Source organism: Mauremys mutica, chromosome 4 (genome assembly GCF_020497125.1).
Source record: "Mauremys mutica isolate MM-2020 ecotype Southern chromosome 4, ASM2049712v1, whole genome shotgun sequence".
Taxonomy (NCBI): Eukaryota; Metazoa; Chordata; order Testudines; family Geoemydidae; genus Mauremys; species Mauremys mutica.
In genome coordinates, this window is record NC_059075.1 from 103419818 (window position 1) to 103439891 (window position 20074).

The following is a 20074-nucleotide window of genomic DNA, read 5'->3' on the forward strand; positions in this document are numbered from 1 at the left end:
AGCACGCGCTTGGCGTGCTGGGGCCTGGAGCCGCCCCTGATGAGAGTGCTCTGTTTGTATATACGTAAATAGTTATATATACACACACGCACACACACATTTTTGAGTTTTGTGGGACCATTAAAACATTTGTTGCTGTTGTGCTGCAAATTGCTTCCTTTGCACAGCTCTTTACATCCACTCAACCTAGGGATGGATTGTCCTTCATACCCCACTCAAGGCTCCCCAACCTTCACCCCTTTGAACAGGGCTGGATCCCAGTCCCCACTTCAGGGTTCGGTTACCCTCTCATCAGGCTAAGCTACTAGCCACATCCTTGGCCACTAGCAGAGGAAAGAGGAGAGCCTCTTAAGTCTTGCCTCAATTCTAATCTCCAAAACAGAGCTCTTAAGTGTCCCAGCAGGCCTGGCTCTTGGCCACATGATCCTTCCTAAATACCATAAGGGCAGAAACTTAGTACTCCACTCTTCTTAAAGGTCCAGCTCAGCTTGCAACAGGGATGGCTCAGAGGTCAGTGTGGCACCCACTATCTATATAACTCAGACACATGCCTTGATGGTCAGGCACAGGGACCCTTCAAGATTGTTACCTCTCACTGGATCAGGTAACAGGTCTTTCCCCATCTCTGAACACCAATTATTCTGTTATTTCTTCAAATCCAGTAGTGAGGATACAAACTTCACAATAACTACTTTTGCCTCATTTAGCAGCTGGGTTGTGTCAGAGGACAAGAAAACCTGATGTGGGGAAGCCAGCTAGAGAATTAGGAATATGATTAATCACTGACTTTAATATAGAATAGCATCTTACCTTTATATAGCTCCTTTCCCAATCACACATGCTCTGTGTGTCTGCACCACCAACCTTGCTTACAGGAGAACAAGGGGAAGGCAAAGCGAGCATATAGCTCCGTTCACCCTGAAGGATCCCAAAGCACTATATCAGTTTAACTACAAGCAGGGTTCATTAATATATATTGAGTTATCCAATCGATGGCTGTTAACCCTTCCTTTCAGATTCTTAAATATCTGTTTGCCTTTCACATACTAGAAGTTGATGCCAGATTACTAAAATGAAGGCATAACTAGGCTTTTTTTTTTTCTCTCTTCTTCTTCTTGGGGGAGAGGGGAAGAGCACCTTTACATTTTCCCTTCCTGATGTGGTCTAGGCCTGGTCTATGCTACTAATCTGTCTCTTCAGCCTAGGAAGGAATAATGCCATACCCAAAGTCATATTCAGTCTCTTTTTTTCAGGGCTTCAGCTTTATTTTCTTCCCCCATACAACTAGTACAATGCATCAAATCAATCATCCCTTCCTCCTAATCCAGGGTCTCCTACATGCTATAGGTTTCCAGTACATACCTCCATCATGCACTACTTCAGAGCCTTACATAAAAACCTCGCTACCAACTCTCTATATTGAACTGAGACACCTGCTGGCTTTTATAATCACATGAGCTGTAGCTGATCTCAGCTGGGAGGTAGCTAGTCCATCACAGGTGAGGCTGAGCCTGAATCTCCTTAAAGAGCCAGCCACCCTGTGACAGGCTGTAGTATCTGGCTGTGATAAAATAACTAGCTAGTAATAAAGATATCACTCATGAAAGTAGCTTTGCTCCCAATCCCCTTAAATAACTTTTTTTTCTCTAGAGTGTTAATAATGTAGTCCATGAGAGAGAAAGATTAAAAGGGAAATACTGTTTCCTGACCACTGAGACAGAACCTCTGAACTCTACATGATAAATGGGGTCTGTGACTTGTCATGAGGCTGCAGTATGACTCCTGTGAACATTAAATACTGTGAGCTCATGCTGTCTCAGGAAAGCTGTGGAACGACAGCATTGTGTTACTCAAAGGTAACAGAGTTTCTTTTAGTTTGTCTTTAATTTTCATTCCTTGGAAGGTATTTTTCTAGCATAATTTATCCAGCCCCCTGGAAAATTTCTGCTTTTTGTCACAGTACTGTATACCAGATTGCCTGCTTTTCATAGGTGATGAGCACCCACTGATCTTCTTGAAGGCTATGGGAGCTGCAGGTGTACACCCCCTTCCTTTGGGCAGTTTGGGACTATGATGAGGTAATGCTCACCTGACTCTGAAAGGGGGGGCAAAGCCAAGAGGAAAGAAAGGACATGATAAAAGGGAGAGACATTTTCCCATGCTCTCTCTCTTCCACCTATATCTGCAGAGCAGACACTACCACCACCAAGTGACTGAACCACTGATCAAAGGGGAGAGCCAGCCTGTGGTGAGAAGCATCTATAAGTTTGTAAGGACATAGAAAGTGTTACGATCAGCTTAGACTGTGTTTTGCTTTTATTTCATTTGACCAAATCTGACTTGTTATGCCTTGACTTATATTAAAACTATCTTTGTAGTTAGTAAACCTGTTTGTTTATTCTACCTGAAGCAGTGCATTTGGTTTGCAGTGTGTCAGAGACTCCCCTTGGGAGAACAAGCCTGGTACATAACAATTTTGTTGTTAAATTGAAAACTTTATATAAGCTTGCAGTGTCCAGTGGGCATAACTGGACATTGCAAGACAGAGGTTCATAGGGTTGTTTCTGGGATTGGAGATATCGGCTAGTGTCATTCGCTAGCAAGTAGCTGGGAGCAGCTTACATGCCAGAGACTGTGTGTGAACAGCCCAGGGGTGGGGTTCTCACAGCAGAGCAGGGGAAGGCTGGTTTCCAGAGTCAAGGACTGGCATGGCCTAGCAGATCACCAGTCCAGACAACACCAGAGGGGAACGTCACAATCCCTTCATACAACTCTTTGAGAATAAAGACTAAATAACATGAGTAAACATCAGAGCAACTGAATGGAGTTCCAGAGAATGAAACTTAAATTTTGGTTTTCCCAAAAAGAGAGAGTTGCCTCTCAAGTCAAACTCCTGTCTACATAAACAGCACTGCACTTCTGTATGTTTTAGGATTGTGTCGCTCTGGACTCACGTCTGTTTTATTAAATTTTATATAGTCTCAATATCTGCAGTCTGACATTTCTGATGACAGTCACTTGCAGACAAGAAATAGCTTGAACTTTTCAGTTTTGGTGGGGGATAAGAAAAAATCTAATTGCTCCTTAAGTCCAAAGCAACACTGCAGCAGGACATGATTGTGTTGCTCAAATGATATCATTGTTTCATTAAAGTGCCACGGGCTGCTGCAAGGGATGAATGCTTCTCACGTCATAATCAGCCCTATTAGACTGAGCTGTGGATTAGATCAGAAACAGGCTGAAGGGCAACCAAATCTCTTCTGTCTGAAATAGAATCTTTTGTACAAGCTTGTGACCCTTAGAAATGTATCATACAGCTGCAGTTGGTGGTGCAATTGCTGTTTTCTAGCGATGGAAGGCAGATAAGCTGAGCATTTCTAAAGATTCCTGAAGCAACGACAGGCTCTGCATAGTTCCTCTGAGAACCTATCTGTATAAGGCTGTTAACTTGGGGTTTTATTGTGCAGTATTTATAATTTAAGCATTTCAAAGGATATTGTATCAGTCAAGAGATTACAATACTAACTGAAGTGGCACAGAAATACAGCACATCCAAGGCTCCCAACTTCTGTTGTAGTGACCTGATTTGTAACTATCCTCATAGCAGTTTATGTAAGGATGAGATTAGTGGGTTAGAGAGGCACCTTGCAGTTTACCCTGAGTAAGGAGCAGTGGGTAGCTGAAAGGCCCCAGGAATTGTGACTCAGTTTGATCCCTGCTTCCTTGTTACTCTCTGGAGGAAGTTAGTTTTGCCCGCCCTATTCCTAATACACCAATTCTCCTCTCCACAGCCAGGGCTGGCTCTGGCTTTTTTGCCGCCCCAAGCAAAAAAAAGGGGGGGGAGGGGCGGAGCGGCAAAGCAGGAGGGGAAAAAAAACAAAACAGAACAAAAAAACCTGTGGCGCGGCCAGAGCAGCAAAGTCGGGGGGGACACCTGCAGCATGGCCGGAGTGGCAAAGCAGGGAGAAAAAAAAAAACCGGCGCGGCCGGAGCGGCAAAGCAGGGGGAAAAAAAACAACAAAAAACCCCTGCCGGGCAGCCGGAGCCCAGGTGCAGGGGGACTCCCTGTGCTGCAGACGTGCAGCGGAGTGCGCACCCAGTCTAGCGGGGAGGGAGTGGGGGAAAGAGAGAGCAGGGGGGCGGCAAGGGCTTCAGCGGGGCGCTTGTCCCGCGGTCCCAACCACTGCGCCACCTGCCGGGAGGGCTCCGTGCCGCTCCAGTTGGCGGAGAGGGAAGAACAGGGGTTGCCCTGCCCAGTTTGCTGCAGGGCGCTCCCCTCCTCTGCACTGCCGCCCCCTACAGGGTGGCTGGAGCAGCAAACCAAAAAAAACCCCACCAGCCATGCTGCCCTAGGATTGGGTGAAATGCCGCCCCATAGAATATGCCACCCCAAGCACCAGCTTGCTCAGCTGGTGCCTGGAGCCGGCCCTGTCCACAGCACTATACTGATGCTGTGTGTTGGAGGAACCCATGCTACAGATTTTAAAAAATTTGTTTTTTGTAAAACTGGGATAATATCTCAGAGGCAAAAGAATCCGTTTACTAAAAAAAAGTAACAGGATTAATTTATGGGAAGCATGTCACAATGTTTGTACAGATGCAAAAATTAAATAAATAAAAACTTCCTATGATGATGACAGAGTTTAGGACTAACCTCTTTTTAGTAAGAGGCCCTTAGTGCTTCCAGATAACTGCCCTGATACTCCTCTGGTTGTAAAATTAAAAAGTAATTCTGTGCTACATTTGACAGACTAATTTGAACAGACATGTATCTTTTTACCCTTCTGCATTTTGTATTTATAGTGTATTTGCCTTTTATTAACTGTTAGGGTGACCAGACTGCAAGTGTGAAAAATCGGAACGGGGTTGTGGGGTAATAGGAACCTATATAAGAAAACGACCCAAAAATCAGGACTGTCCCTATAAAATTGGGACATCTGGTCACCTATTAATTGTAGACAATTGAGTGTATCTTGCTAACTGACATACTGTCTGCTTTGGTATAGGGCTAACATTTGTGTACCCTTAGCATCCAGCCAAATGGAGCAAGGGCGAAAGACTGTATATTTTATATGCAAAGAAAAAAAAAAGAGGAAAAAAAAACAACACTGCAAGGTTAAGGATGGAAAATTCAAAGGTAGTACTCTGAGCGTGAAGGACTCAACCCAGCAAATATTTACTCCTGGGCATGGTGCTTAACAGCTGCTGCATTCCAAACCACAAGTGGCTGCATTACAGTCATGCCTAGAGTAACATTTAAATCCCCTCTACCTACCTCCTTCTTGAGACGACTGTGCCCTCATGGCTCACACTGAAAATGATCTTCAGCACATTGTCAACAAGTTTGCCGAGGCCATGCAACTCTTTGGACTAACTATCAGCCTCGGAAAGACAGAAGTTCTACATCCACCTGTACTTGGATCAAACGCTTCTGTCCCAAATATCTCCATTGATGGCAATCAGCTTAAAGTAGTGGAGAACTTTAAATACCTGGGTAGTGTCATATCCAGTCATGGATCACTGGATAATGAGATCAACGCACGAATAGCCAAAGCAAGCCAGGCACTTGGCTATCTGCATGTCGAAGTTTTAAACCACCACAACATCCGGATGTCAACAAAACTGCTTGTGTACAGAGCTGCTGTTCTTTCATCTCTTTTGTATGGGTGCGAAACATGGACACTATATAGGCGTCACATCAAGCAGCTTGAAGCATTCCACATGCGTTGCCTCCGCAACATCATGAAGATCCGCTGGCAAGACAAAGTGCCCAATCTTGAGGTCCTCGAGAGAGCCCAGATGACAAGCATCGGAATGATGATCATGAAGTCACAGCTACGTTGGATCAGTCATGTCAGCCGCATGGATGCCAACAGAATCCCCCATCAGCTTCTCTATGGTGAGCTCTCCCAGGGCATCCGGCATATAGGTCGTCCACGAAAACGTTACAAGGACACCATCAAAGCCAATCTGCAGTACAGCAGTATCAAACCCAGGGACCTTGAGGACGCTGTCAGCGACAGAACACAGTGGCGTGCAACAGTCAGAAATACCTGCATCGCCTTTGAGGAAGACCGCTGCTGGTGTCTACAAGAGGCACGCAAACGACGTCACAGAGCACCAGCAGCGCACAACCCACTGACTGCGAACTTCCCATGCACCATCTGCAGCAAAATGTGCACCTCTAGAATTGGCTTGTATAGCCATCAGAGGGCACACCATGAGACCAACAATAGATGATTTGCTCAGATTTGTCATCATCGGATCGATGGACTACCAAGACCTCACAGGAACGCCAGGAAGCTTTATTAGTTAATGCTTGTAAAGCCTTTTGAGATCCTTGGTTGACTCTCACTACAGAAGTATTGTTGTTAGCCAATAATGTAATATAGATGTAGTGCTAAGGAGGCAGGATTTGGAGCACTGGCCTGAAAGCCAGGAGACCTGAAGTCTGATTCTACTCACTTGCACCTGTATAAACCAGAAGTCATTCCAATGAAATGAGAGGATATAAATGATATACTGGAATGATAGAAAATCAGTGTGAGAGCTTAAAAAGAAGCACTGGCTATTCCTGGCTCTGCTTGCACAGGTCTCTGTGCCTCATTTGCCTCCCTCGTACAATCTGTAAATTGGAGATAACCATACTTATTTTCTTTTGCAAAGTGTTTTGAGCTCTATGAATGAAATGCCCTATACTACTCCTAAGTATTAGTATAGCTGCAGTTTATAAAAGGTTAATAATGTTCAGTCCTAATTTGTTTATGCAGTTTCACTGAGGTGAGCAAGGATGGGGGTGGAATTTTGTTTTGGATAGAGCATCACATTTTTCATTAGGGTGTGTGTGTAGGGGGGAAGTCAGGGTTTCTCTTATTTGAATTTTACCTGCCCAAATGCTGCATATATCCCAACTGGCCATCTTTAACAGACCCACTTACATAAAGTCTTCATGATTTTCCACCCCTTTCCCCAACATTTGTAAATGCTTATCCAAATCCCAAACTGCCAATATCATCCACACTGGAACTGGTGCTTTGGAATTTGGCTCAACTTGGCTGTTCAGTTAACCTGAACTTTTTGTTTATGGCTATCATGCTTCCCACCACAGCTTCTCCAGCACAAGATAGGAGCTGCCCACTACCTACACCAGAGTAACATGGCATTAAGGGATCTATGCAAATTACTAATCTCCATCACAAAGAACCTGCAGGAACCATAAAAGAGACTGGTCCCCAACAGCCCTGTTCAACTTGAAAGCCCCTTCTGGGTGCTGAAGAATGAGAATTCTGACCCAGACAACGGTCCTAACTAAGCAGCATCAAAGAGAATAAAATATTAGCTCACAAAACCAGCCCAAAGGCCCTTGCTAGAAAACCCAGACAATGTATTTTAATATAGGTACTACACTTGCTCAAAGCAAAGCTAGCAGTAATTAGTTGCCACACTATTTCTCAGGCTGACAGGTAGATGTAACAAGGCATGCTTCACTTCCTTTTGTCCTAAAAGCTAAATTAGTACTACTCAGCAATCTCCCAATAATTCTATGCCAGTGAGAGCATTTACAGTTGATGTGTTTTGCACTGCCATTAGCATTAACCTTTTATATTTATGTAATTCCAGTTACTTGACCTGTGCTGGTTAATGGTTTTAATAAATCCTGCTGGTGAAAGGAAAGAGGTTGCACTAGTCACCACACTGTTCACTACAGTGTTATAGCCTTCCAGCTTGCATTGGAGGAAAAAGTTGTCACACAATGGAGGGAGGAAAAAAAGCCTTAGCCCATCAAACTCAAAGTATTTAAAAAAAAAAATCCTCCAAAAGAATAAAAGGGCAATGAGCACAGTTTGCAGACATCCCATTTGTACAGTGTTGCCAAGGCATGCAGTGACTGCAGGTTACTATGGCAAGGAAATGTATTATCATGCAAATTATGCAGAGTTATTGCAAGGAACTGCCCAGCAACAGAGCAAATTTTTCATTTGATTGATTCCAGCATTGAAAAGGAAACAAAACAGCTGCATGAATGCACAGCTGCATTGGCCCAAACCAAACCCACCAGCAACCCTGAAAACTTGGGAGCCCAATCCTGCTTTCAGTGAATTTAGTGGGAATTTTTCTATTTACTTCAATGGGAGTGGGAGCAGGAGGAGGCCCTTGAACTCCAGGAAACCCGTGCAATGTTTTTTAACTACATTGCTTGCTGTAAGGGTGCCATTAACAGTGAAGAAACTGACTGATCAGATACCCTCCAGTCTGAAAGTACTAATGATGGGAGGAGCCAAACCACAGATCTGTTTTGAGTGCAGGGACATTCACAGCTCTGATAATTCTCAAAAAGATCTGCGGATGGGCATATTTATTCTCGTTTATTAGCCAGGAAGAACAAGAGTAGATACTACTTTTCCTCTCCCCAGAGAATCAAGATCAGTTTTATACACATTTTGTTATTTAGGATTAATTTACATACAGTGATTTGAAGCTGAAGACTTTGAAAAGGTAGCAAAATGCTGACTGAGAACACATTCTTGAAGTTCTGTATTTTTTCCAGAGAAAGCAGAACAGCATAACTTGCAGCCTTACATTTCCAAACACCATTAATCTGCTCCTGCCCTGTCCGATTGTTAGTCATACATATGCTGAGAGGTGGTGTTTTGTTTTTCACTTAATATTTTCAGCAGTCTAGTGGCAGCCATGATTTATCACTGAGATAATCTTTGTTTGTGTTTCCTTACTTGAAATAAATTACCTGAGGAAAAGTCATCTATTTTTCATAGAAAAATGTGAAAATGGAGCTCTGGACAGTTATAAATTTTTGCAAATATTAAAGGTGATTCTTACAACCTGAGGAATGGTTCCCCATTGTTTGTTGTTCACAGGGGAGGCATCATAAAATAAACAGTAATATACCACAGAATACTTCAGGATAGTAATAAATATATACTTAGCACTCAAACAGCACTTTAAATCTTTAGAACACCCTGCAAACATTAACTAACCAGAGGCTTCCTTTCCTTCCAGCCCCTTATGCAGGGCAGGGGTTAGTGGTGTTGCTAATCACTCCCCTCTGTATATTATCACCCACACCTTTTCTCTAGCTCTCTCTTAATGACTGTAGGAATTATGCATGCATATCAAGTACATACTGATTTATTCCTAGGGATGTAGAACTTACCATTCCAAGTCAGACTGTCAGTAGCTGCAAAGTGATGTCTCAAAAGTGGACAGAGGTGGTACTTGTGAAATTATGTTCAGAGACTCAGATTTTAGTTTCATGTAAAGATGCCTGATAAATCAGGGTAAGCGTTGCTTAACCCACCATGCTTTCACTGCACACTATTGCTCAAAGATGCCTGTTATGTGTTCAGCAGAAGTGGATGCTTGATACTTTAGAGGAAAAAACAATCCTTTCCCCATGGCCACATTAAGGCATCAGTGTCCACATGGGTGCTGCTCTTACCCTGGTGTGTCAGTAGGACTTCTGGGGTTCTATCCCATGGTGCTTTGCACTGCACTGATCTATGATTCTTTCCAAGTGAATTGTGAGAGAACCTGTTTTTGGTTATGTCATGGAAATTGTGGGAAGGGGTTGGACTATGAAGTCCCCAAGTGGATTAGTCTGTGTCTTCACTGCAAAGTTGGCAGGTTACCATCCTGGTTGAAAATGGGTTTTAGCCTATAGCTCCAGGCAAGTCAGCTAGTTGGGATGTAAAGCACCCCCATGCTTGGTGAGAGGTTTTTGTATGAATAGGAGCCAGGTTAATGCTGCAGTGAAGACAATCCCTGCGTGTGGCAGAAGAGGAGAGCACTCCCAGGCCAATGCACCAGAGTTGATATGTAATGGGGACACCCCTCCTTTCTCAGTGGTGGTTAAGATTCTGTCACAGGTATTTTTTTTAGTAAAAGTCAGGGACAGGTCACAGGCAATAAACAAAAATTCATGGAAGCCCAAGACATGCCCCTAACTTTTACTAAAAATACCCGGAGGCGTGTGTGGGGGACTGCTGCTGGAGGGGGGATGCTGCTCCGGCCCCAGGGCTGACCACTGGCCAGCTGCTCTGGTAGGCCCAGGGCTGACCACCAGTCAGCTGCTCCTGCCCAATCACAGCCCAGCTCCCCATTGTGCTAGGCACACTGTACAAGCGTAGAACAAAAACACTGACCCTGCCCCAAGTGCTTATGGTCCATGCGTAAGTCAAGAAACAACAGATGGATACAGACAAATGGGAGAGCACTAGGAAATAATGAGAGGATACTGGTCTGCATGATAGGCAGTGGTCTCGGCCCTCCAGCAGCCAGTTTTTGTAGGCCTGTCCAGAAATCTGAGATTTGAGTGTTCAGATGAAATACTAGTCCTAAAATTGTCCAACTTTTAAAAATAAATCTAGTGCATTATTTTACTTTGATCAGTAGCAGCATCTTCAGGCCAGCTAAATCCACTGGGAAGAATAATACAGAATTTACCTCCCATACATTCTAAATTAATGTGTCTGAACAAACGCTGCTGCAGGCTACCATCCCTCCCTTCCTCAGGTCTCTGAGGGGCTTCTGTACTTTTAAAATACTTTTTCCAACCTCCTCCTTCCCTTAAACAGTTTTCAAAAGTTGAGAACATTTAAACATTTGAAAATAGCAGGTTTTAACTCAGGCTCCACTTTAGCAACACAGCTCAGTGGATATAGCAAGAATGGACTGAGCTCTGGTCACTCAACAACTTGGCCTTAGACACTATATGGCCTGTCTTCAAGTCCCATGGCTATTCCAGCTGTCATGCTAACTTGAAGGTGGTGAGCACGGGAATGGTTCTGTAATTTATAATTCAGTGAGGCTACAGAAACTTCCCCTGCCAAGAGCCAGAAGGGGTACCTGCCTCCTCATCCTTCCCACCAACTCTGCAAGCTGCTGTTACATCAAAAGATAGTAGCTGTTCACTTCGCTCCTGCACCTCCATCAGCACAGTAGGCCAGACCTGTTAGGTGCTAATGGAAAGAGCTGCACAAAAAGAAGAAAGCTATTTGTAGCACACCACAAGAAGTTTTACTGGTCCTACAAACTACAGGCCCTATGGTATATATTCTTCAGCGCCACCTACCGGGACTGTGCCTGTTAAGACATCTCATAACACCAAAGATAAGAACCAGTGGGTGTATGGCTGAGATTAGAAGTGTGGGTATGTCATATGCAGTCACTTGAGGCAGTCCTCTACCGATTACAGTACATACATCTCCCCTCCCCAGGCCCCTGTGCTTTTCAGAGGCATTATGGAATTGTGAATTATAATTTTCGTAACTAATTGCATTTACATCTCTAAGTATTTTACATGCTGAAGCTGCACACAAGACATACAGTACTGCTGAAATGCAACTACCTCTATGGCAGAGGGCATCAGGCAGGCAAAGAACAAGTCCAAGGAAGTTTAGTAAGAAGGAAAATATTGGCAAAGACATTGGGACAAACTCTGTTGCAAAAGTCGCACAGAATCGTTAACGAAGGAGTTGCATAGAAGGAAAAAAACCAGCTCAGGCTCACTATAAGGCTATCAGTGTCCTTCAATTGTACTATTTTGCTTATAGCATCCACATCCATATATTTCCAGAACTGAATCATTAGAATCCAGGAGGAGGGCTGGGGGGAGCTAACGACAACATTGGTAGCTTTAGGACTGAACAGGAACACGAATATTAACCCATAGGGGAAATCTGGATGGTTTCCAACTCAGCATTTGAACTACAAGGGTTGGTCTCATCTGTGTTCAGAGCTGACTATATGAACGTTAGTGATTATGTAGCAATAAAAATATTGTATTGTAGCAAGGCTCAATTTCATGGTAGGGAGCCTACGAGCCTTTTTTAATTTCACAGCTCCAACTGTGAGCCCCTTGCAGTAGAGCAGAGCTGTGAAGTCTAACTCTGTAGTGTAGACCAAGCCAAACATCGAGACAGAAAACAGTGGGAGGGGATGGTAGCTGCAGAAAGATAAAGGATGGGCCTGTGGTTAAGGGACTTGCCTATGTATGTCAGTTCCCCCTATAAAATAGGGATAATAAAGCTTTCCTACCTGAGGGTAGACATACAGAGAAATTAAGTAGTGTTTGTGGGGCACACAAACTGGAGCTGTAAAGGGAGAAGCAAATTTTTTTTTTCCTTAATAAACTTTGGCCTGCCATTACTAGGAAAATTTAGAGCAGAACTTCAGCATTAACAGTCAGGTATCTTGCCCCTACAGAACAGTTCCTTTAAGCGGGCATTTGCAGAACCAGCAGGATCAAAATCTCAGAACTCCTTACAGTTACTATTTCTTGCACCCACCCTTTCAAACTGGAGTAGATTTTAGGGTTGCTGGGCAGTCTCTGCTCAGTAATCCTACGTGGAAAGAAGTGGTTGTAATGCAATCAAGATGTAAGATGACAACTGAGGCAGTGAAGTGTTCCACGGGACCAAGTAGGTTACAAGGAAAAATCTATTGCATAAAGTTCTTGCTGGAATTTAACTTACTTGGGCACCAATTACCATAAAAGCTGAGCTATTCAATCTTTGATATATTTATCCTCATAACACCCATGAGGTAGGGCAGTACTAGTATCTTAATTTTACAGAGGCACTGTCATACAGGAAGTGGGACACAGAAAGGCCCAGGATAGCATCCTAAGCCAACTGGACTTCATAAGAACGGCCATACTGGGTCAGACCAAAGGTCCATCTAACCTAGTATCCTGTCTTCTGACAGTGGCTAATGCCAGGTGCCCCAGAAGGAGTGAACAGAACAGGTAATCACCAAGTGATGCATCATGTCATCCATCCCCAACTTGCAGCAAATCCTTCTACTATATACATAAGCAACCTCAGCTGCTGTACTGTGTTAAGCTCTTTTAGGTCAGCACAAGTCAACAGAGGAACAGAGTTGGACTGGAGAACTGCCACTGAGGAAGGAGGCCTCTCTGGTAAGAGCTTGCTCCTGAAATCAACCACCCTTTCCGGGAGCTCAACTTACAACAGGTAAGGATCCTTTTGTGGAAACTTTCAATCCCCTGTCTAGGCCCTCCAATAAAACAGGATACTAGATTTAACATTTTAAGGCAAGAAATTCCACTTTATATATACAGAAAGCCTACGGGGGCACAAACCCAACTTTTCCCTTTGTCAGGCCATCTAACCAAAATATTTAAAAATTGTAACCTTCCAAAAGTGATTTGAAAACCCGCTTTTTTAAAAAGGCAGTGAGCAGGGCAATGGACAGATTTTAGTGGCACAAGAGCAGGATTACAACTGGTTTTCTTAATCTATTAAAACAAGATGGATCAGATACCACTATATTCCAATCAACCTGTACAACTGCAACTGGGTTATTTATTTTTCTTGTATCAGTGGCTGATTTAACAGCATAGACCCTAGATTCAAGTAGTGCTATGGACATGGGAATCCCAGCTCTGCAAAATTCATATAATACAGAAACCATTAAATTATGGGTATTAAGAGGGCCTAACATAGTCAAAGACCAGTCAATTTCTCCTTACAAGGGCTGGATTCAATTGTTATATTTCCAACCCTTTCCCAGACTGAAATGCAGCAGCTCAATTTGAATTTGCCACATTAGAAAAGGCAAATCAATTGTTTACCTGTTTTCTAAGTTGTGGCAGCAAGAGGAACATGTGCTATTGTAAAAACACCACAAGGTAAGAACAAATAGTTCAGAAATTGGGTGTACAGCAGCAAGATGGTTAGTCACTAGCTTCACAGATCAGGCACAGGCTTCAATGAGAACCACGTAAAATATGTTCAGCTGGTATGATCCAGTTCACTTCACATCCGTCCAAATATGATCCAGTATACTACGCATACCTCCAATTTTTAACAAGCACCCTTATATAATATTAGATATAATTTACATCAGCTTCCCCAAACTTATCATTCATTGAAACTTCCACACAGAATTTAGAAGACAACACAGGTCTTTAATGTGACTTTATTACTTCAGTAAAAAGAAGAGTGAACTCTTATGCAACCAGAGCAGAGGCAGTGGATGACTCGCTGAAAGAAAAAAAAAGAAAACAAAAATTATTTCCCTCTCATTTTGGATATTGCTACTGCAGTGGCAACTTCTCAGATAACTTAGTTGCCAAAAAAAACAAAAAACCGAAACAAACTTTGCTTCAAATCAGCTTTGCTATATTTCACTGGAGCAAAGAACAGCTACAATAGCAGCAATTTTTAATAGTATATCTAGATGATTTTGGGCTTTTCAGAATTATAGGCGCTCACTCAGACATCCAAGGAAGGTTAAGCCAACACTAAGGAAAACCTTTCTGGTGGAAACTGCAAATGGTTGAAAAAAAAATCAATCATCATAGTGAGCCGTCTGACCTGAGCAATGGAAGTAATGTGGGAACTAGAGAGAGGCAATTTTAGATTATTAAAAATCTATAATTTGAAACAAGGTACATGAGATTGCAGTTTATGTATGATACTGTATAATAAATTAATCTGGCTGATGCTGGTCACTATATCAGCCTACAAATTTACTGGATTTTCTAACCTAGCTAAGTTTGTTATCTCTGTCACAGTCCTGCCTAGAATGAAGGTGGGGGACTCAACCCCACTGTCAACTAGGCCTGTGGGACCTCCAAGTTGGAAACGACAAGAGAACAGACAAACACTTACTACTTCCAGTTGGGTGGGAGTACTCTCTTGGTCTTGTAATAGCGAGCCAGCCTGTGAATTCTGCTCTCAATCAGAATCAGACGAAATTTGGCATCTTTATCCTTAAAAAGAAAAGGAAGATATAATGGGAATTTCTTGATTTGATTGTAACATCCAAAGAGATCCATTTACACTTGGTGAACGGGGAAGTATTTCAGTATTACCCACAGCTATTGTAAAGGGCCACTTTCCCCACTTTTGAGTTCAGTCCTGCTCTTTGACCCATCAAGTTCATGCAGACTTACGTATAAGATAAGCATTTGTGCTAACAAGACAGGCAAGTCCAAAATTGTTTGTATTGTTTATAGGCAATAAAAGTCTTAGCTTTATCAGCTGTGCCCTTTACATTCACTCAGATGAAGTAATGGCCAACATTTCCTGAAGCATACTGAAAATCTCTGCTCAGGCTGCAAAGTTACCAGTCATGTAAAGATTAGAAAAACTCACCATTAAGTATCAAAAACTGATCTGCACTTTGTATAACTATATATAATATTAATTCAAATATGTATAGCAATTTCAGAACAGTATCACAAGGTTCATTTTCAAAATTCAATTAATCTAATAAAATAAGTGAAGCTACAATAGAATTGCTATTTATATATTTTAAAAAAATGAAGAAAAAGCAGATAAAGCTTTATAATCCAACTGATTATTGCAAAGTGTCTAAAATTAGTTGAAAGACTCTTCCAGGTTTAGCTTAAGTTTTTACAGTACTTTATCTTGGTAAAAACCTTTTTTTTTTTAAAAACACTCTTTTCCCACTCAAAGACCTTGGTCAATGAAAGCTTACCTTTCTGTTTCTCTCAAGATGTTTACGAACAGCAACAGCTTTCTTGATCAAGTGGTACAGATCCTCTGGAAGGTCTGGGGCAAGTCCCTTGGACTTAAGGATCCTTAAAATTTTGTTGCCAGTGACAAAACGAACTTGGGCAACACCATGAGAGTCCCTTAAGATTACACCTGAAATTAAAAGTTATATACTTTATACCAGGAAAAACATGCCAACAAGTGCTATTATTCTAAAGGCTCACTCAGACATCCAAGGAAGGTTTAGCCAACATTAAGGAAAACCTTTCTGGTGGAAACTGCGAATGGTTGGAAAACAATCATCACAGTGAGACCTACATCTTACCAAAGCAATGCAACTGCTGGACCACAAAGCACTTTGCAAACAATTAATTTAACCTAGCTCCCCAGACCTCTCATATTGTACAGGGGTGGGTGGGTCAAAGCAGACAGACATTAAGGTTTCACATTAAGATGTCTAGTGTCACCAAGAAGTTTTAGCAAAAGTGAGAATTAAACCTAGATTTGCAGTTTTAAATCCATTCTTCATAAGAGCTCATAAAACTTACCAATCTGTGACGGAGTCAGACCTTTCTTAGCCAGTTTGTAGATCTGTTCTTTTACATCATCAGAAGTAAGTTTTAACCACTAGAAAAAATGTTATTGTAAAAAGTTACAGTGATGAATAAGTACAGATTACATAGGAGAAACTACACAGCTAGTAGTTTTGAAATTCAATAATAGTCTATTAAATATTTATATGCACTATAAAGGGGATATTCTTAGCATGTGGCATGCATGGAACAGTCAGTGCTAATCATCAGAAGCACACTACCACATGATTACTCTACAATCTCCTCTAGAGACTGGAGATAGACTGCTTTGTGGTGCCCAAGAGCACAACAAAACTTGGACTGGCACTACATCATAACAGTAAAGAAAATATTACATCACCAGGGAGTTATCACTGAACCCATAGCAGCAATGCAACTACTATGATCATGATGTACATGGTGACATACAAAACACAGTTCTGGTAAAATTCCAAGTCAGAGGTGAATCAGAAATGGTTCTGGTGAGTGATTTGTTAAAAGGCATTTCGTGGTTTGAAGTAAAAGATCGCTTTAGTTAACAGAACACTACCTGACAAAATGTGGAGAACTAAAGTTCCACAACAATCTGATAAGAAAACCTAAAAGGAACTAAATGGACTCAGATTTGTAACACCAAGGAAGTTCCCCTCCAATTGGATCTTCAAGTATCATCTCCAGTAGTTACCTGGTTTTACTGTCTGATTTGTCAAACAAAACAATTACATACAAAAAAGTAATGCAAATCTATAAAGTGAATTTAGCATTACTGAAATTTAACTGGAGCCTTAGAGGATCTCAAACCTAAAAACAGCTAGTTTGCCTTCTCTATTACTCCATTATCTATCACTAGAAATTAAGATGGAGAAAAGTTACTCCATATTTTTAGTTTACTTTGTGCATGGGACAACAATCTCTGCCTAGTAGGTTACTGTTTGTGTAGATCTTTAACTTAAAAGGGTAACTTGCAAAGGAAAACTATTTTTAATAAAAATATATTAAGTTAAATGACTAACATTTCTAATTGACTTCCTTTTAAGATTTTCTTGAGGAAAGACTGCTCTGGTAGCAGCACTGCAGGGTTCAGTGCTCTATTCATAGTTAAGATCATTCTTAGGGTATGGCTACACTTACAAATCTGCAGCGCTGGAGAGAGTGGATTTTTGGAGCCAACACTGTGTGTTTAGCTTCCTGACTTGAAAAATCAGAACATGTTCCCGATCTCTTACCCTTAACTGCAAACAGCCTGCAGCCAAGGGAGTCCCTCTCTCCCCTCTGCCCCATTTCTGTCAAGCAAACACTCGCTCCCTGCCTGCCTCATTATCTCATTTGATTGTTCAAATTATGACTGTAGAACACATTAAACTCCTGTGAGAATGCTCTCTTTCAGAAGTAAAGTGGCCTTAGCTTAATTCACTTACACAATGAAGCTAAAGTGAAGTAAGGCCACTACATCTGAATGAATGCATTTGCATAAGTGGTTAGTGAGCTTTAAATTTACAACTTCAGTTAAAGTTTCCTGTGTCCATGAGCAGACATGTCTTTAGGAAGCCATATATTCTCCAAGTATAGTCAATCCCTTGTGTCTGATACTTTTACAAAACTTCTATAGGCAGTAACTGGAAAAATACAGAACTGTACCATAAAGTGCAGAGACCACAAACTCTTTCCAAGGAAATGGGGCAATCACTAGGTTGTAGGACCTAGTTTTCTGAGGATTGTAGAGGTTTTCAATAGGCCAAATTGGTAAGATTTAGACACCAAACTATCTCAACTAAATATCTACATATTACAAGCTGTCATTTGTTTTCATTGGGGGCATAAAGCTGCATCCACCTAACTGGAAGCGGGTGTGAAAATCAGATCCTTTTAACACTGTAAACCTGAGCTCAAATCAAACCAATGGTCAAGAGGTGAAAGTAATACGACAAGCAACCAAGGCGTTTACTTACTGTGGGCACACTGCGCCTATAGGGCAAGGCTGACTGGGACAAGCCCTTCCTGTTGAAAAGAGAGGCATGCGATACTGAGTGGAAAAATTAAAGGAAAAAAAATCTTTAAATTGTAGACCTCAGGGCGACACATGCAAGTGGCAACCCCCGGGACGGTAACTTACCACGGTCCCTACTGCCGAGCCCACTCCGTGTATCTGCCCTAATTTCCCGCACTGCCCTTTCCCTCCTTTGGGGGAATGTATCTATCAGCCCTCACCAGCGCGGCCACCCCATTACCTGCTCGGCGCTCCCCACAGCCACCGGCCTCGCTGCTCTGAGCTAGACGGGGTCTTTAACCAGCGCGACTGTGACTCGTGGGTGGGTGTGTGAGCGCGCGCGGGAGGGGGGGGGTTTACAGGGGAGTTTCCAAGCGACACTCGGGGGGCTGGGCGGGCAGCCGCGCGCTTATTCCTGCAGCCGAGCAGGGGCGGCCTGCGGGGCGGGCGGTGCCGGCACCCACATAGCAGCGCTGCCCGGGGTGCGGGGCCGCCGCGGAGCCCCACGGTCCGAGGCCGAACCCGACACGCGCCCAGCGGGGCTCGGAAGCGGGGCTCAGGCCGGCGCAGGGCCGGGCCGCACGCCCCGGCCTCTCTCTGCCCGCCCCGGCCAGGCCCGTCGCTGTGCGCGCCGCGGGGCCGGGACACGCCGGCCGCTCCCATTGCGCCAGGCGCGGCCCCCCGCGCGGGGCCCCCGGTACCACCCCGCCGCTTACCCCGGAGCGTGCATGCGACCCATGATGGCGCCGGGCAGCGAAAGAAAGAGCAGAGGGAGGCGGGGGCCCTGGCTCACCCCTTCCGCCGGAAGAGACGTCAACGCGTAACTCCGCCCTGTCCCCGCGCCGGCCAACCAGAGAGGCGCTCTCCGCTCGCGGTCCGTGGCTCCCAGCGTGCACCGCGGCTCCCCCGGCCCAGCCAGGCCCGGGAGGGGGGGTCCCGCCCGCCCCACTAGCTCCCGCAGCGGCTGGGCCCGGGGGGAGGGGACGGGGGAGGGAGCAGCTGCCGGAGCGGGACGTTCCGCTTGGGAGCCCGGGTCCCTTCCCCGCGCCCGGCAGCAGGCGTCACCCCGCGCCAGTGACAGCAGCGGGTGTAAAGCAAACCCCGGGACGGGCTTCACGCAAGGCCGGCGGGCCCGGGAGCGCGGGGCCAGGGGGGCTCGTGAAGGGCCCTTCTCCCCCCCCCCCCCCCCCAGCAGTGACCGAGAGTCCAGTTCTCCACACAAGGCCCCGTCTCTAACCCCTGCCACACTGGGGAGGTAAAAGCCTGGGCGCCCGCAGCAGACGGGGCCTGCGCCCGCAGCTGTCTCCTCACACCGGACCCAGACTGGGCCCCAGCGCACTCGCCTCTGCAACTATGGCAAGATGCAACAGTGGCGTGAACAGCCAGCCAGGGACGAGGCCGACAGCGAGGATGAGGCCATGTGCATAAGTAGCCTCCCTGCTCAGAGTAGGCACAGGGGGTGGAAGAAATATTTTTCCAAGCAGCACTGCCAATAGTCCTAACCTGCCACGCAATATATTCCTTCCCATTAATCTAGTACCCTGGAAGAGTATCAGAGGGGTAGCCGTGTTAGTCTGGTTCTGTAGAAGCAGCAAAGAATCCTGTGGCACCTTATAGACTAACAGACGTTTTGCAGCATGAGCTTTCGTGGGTGAATACCCACTTCTTCGGATGCAAGTATATCTGCTACCCTGGAAGAGTAGTGCAGCTTCCTCGTCTGGTTAATCCTCACTGTACTAAAGTGGCTATTTTCTCCTAACATTTCCTCCCCGTGACATTTCCACAGGTGTTAACTAAATTCTTTGAATCTTGCCCTTTCCACCAATTTGTAAGTTTCATATGCAAAAGGTTAGAGTATGTGACATGGTTCATTTTTCCTTGCAAGTCAGGACACTGAGTGCTGCAGTTTATATCCTGCACTCAGCTCCTGACCGGTGAAGAAACCCAGCACCAGATGGACCATGCACAACTTACTCTGGTAGCATCCAGCAGGTGTTTTGCTCCGAACATCT

The 20074-nt window shown here is 44.2% G+C and overlaps 2 protein-coding genes and 2 non-coding genes across 6 annotated transcripts in view; all 4 read right to left on the reverse strand.

The window, feature by feature from the left end:
* PLEKHA7 (pleckstrin homology domain containing A7) overlaps positions 1–886 on the reverse strand; it is a 370306-nt gene extending 369420 nt beyond the window's left edge. For 2 of the 3 annotated variants that reach the window (XM_045015323.1, XM_045015324.1), the window contains exon 1: positions 811–855. In XM_045015323.1, coding sequence (XP_044871258.1) covers positions 811–840 — 30 coding nt within the window. In that variant the 5' untranslated portion in view covers positions 841–855. Of the gene's footprint in view, positions 1–810 lie in introns of all 3 variants that reach the window. The other variant, XM_045015322.1, reaches the window with a different exon arrangement.
* Positions 887–13943: 13057 nt separating this feature from the next.
* Positions 13944–18874, reverse strand: RPS13 (ribosomal protein S13). The gene is made up of 6 exons (XM_045015329.1): positions 18779–18874; positions 18025–18073; positions 16052–16130; positions 15487–15656; positions 14655–14755; positions 13944–14024 (listed from the first exon to the last, which is right to left on the reverse strand). Exons 1-6 carry the CDS (start codon positions 18799–18801, stop codon positions 13991–13993), a joined length of 456 nt encoding a protein of 151 aa, XP_044871264.1. The 5' UTR covers positions 18802–18874; the 3' UTR covers positions 13944–13990.
* Positions 14252–14347, reverse strand: LOC123370554. Its single transcript, XR_006579455.1, has one exon. It is a non-coding gene; the product is annotated as a small nucleolar RNA SNORD14 (small nucleolar RNA).
* Positions 15724–15814, reverse strand: LOC123370553. The gene has a single exon (XR_006579454.1). It is a non-coding gene; the product is annotated as a small nucleolar RNA SNORD14 (small nucleolar RNA).
* Positions 18875–20074: the final 1200 nt, after the last annotated feature.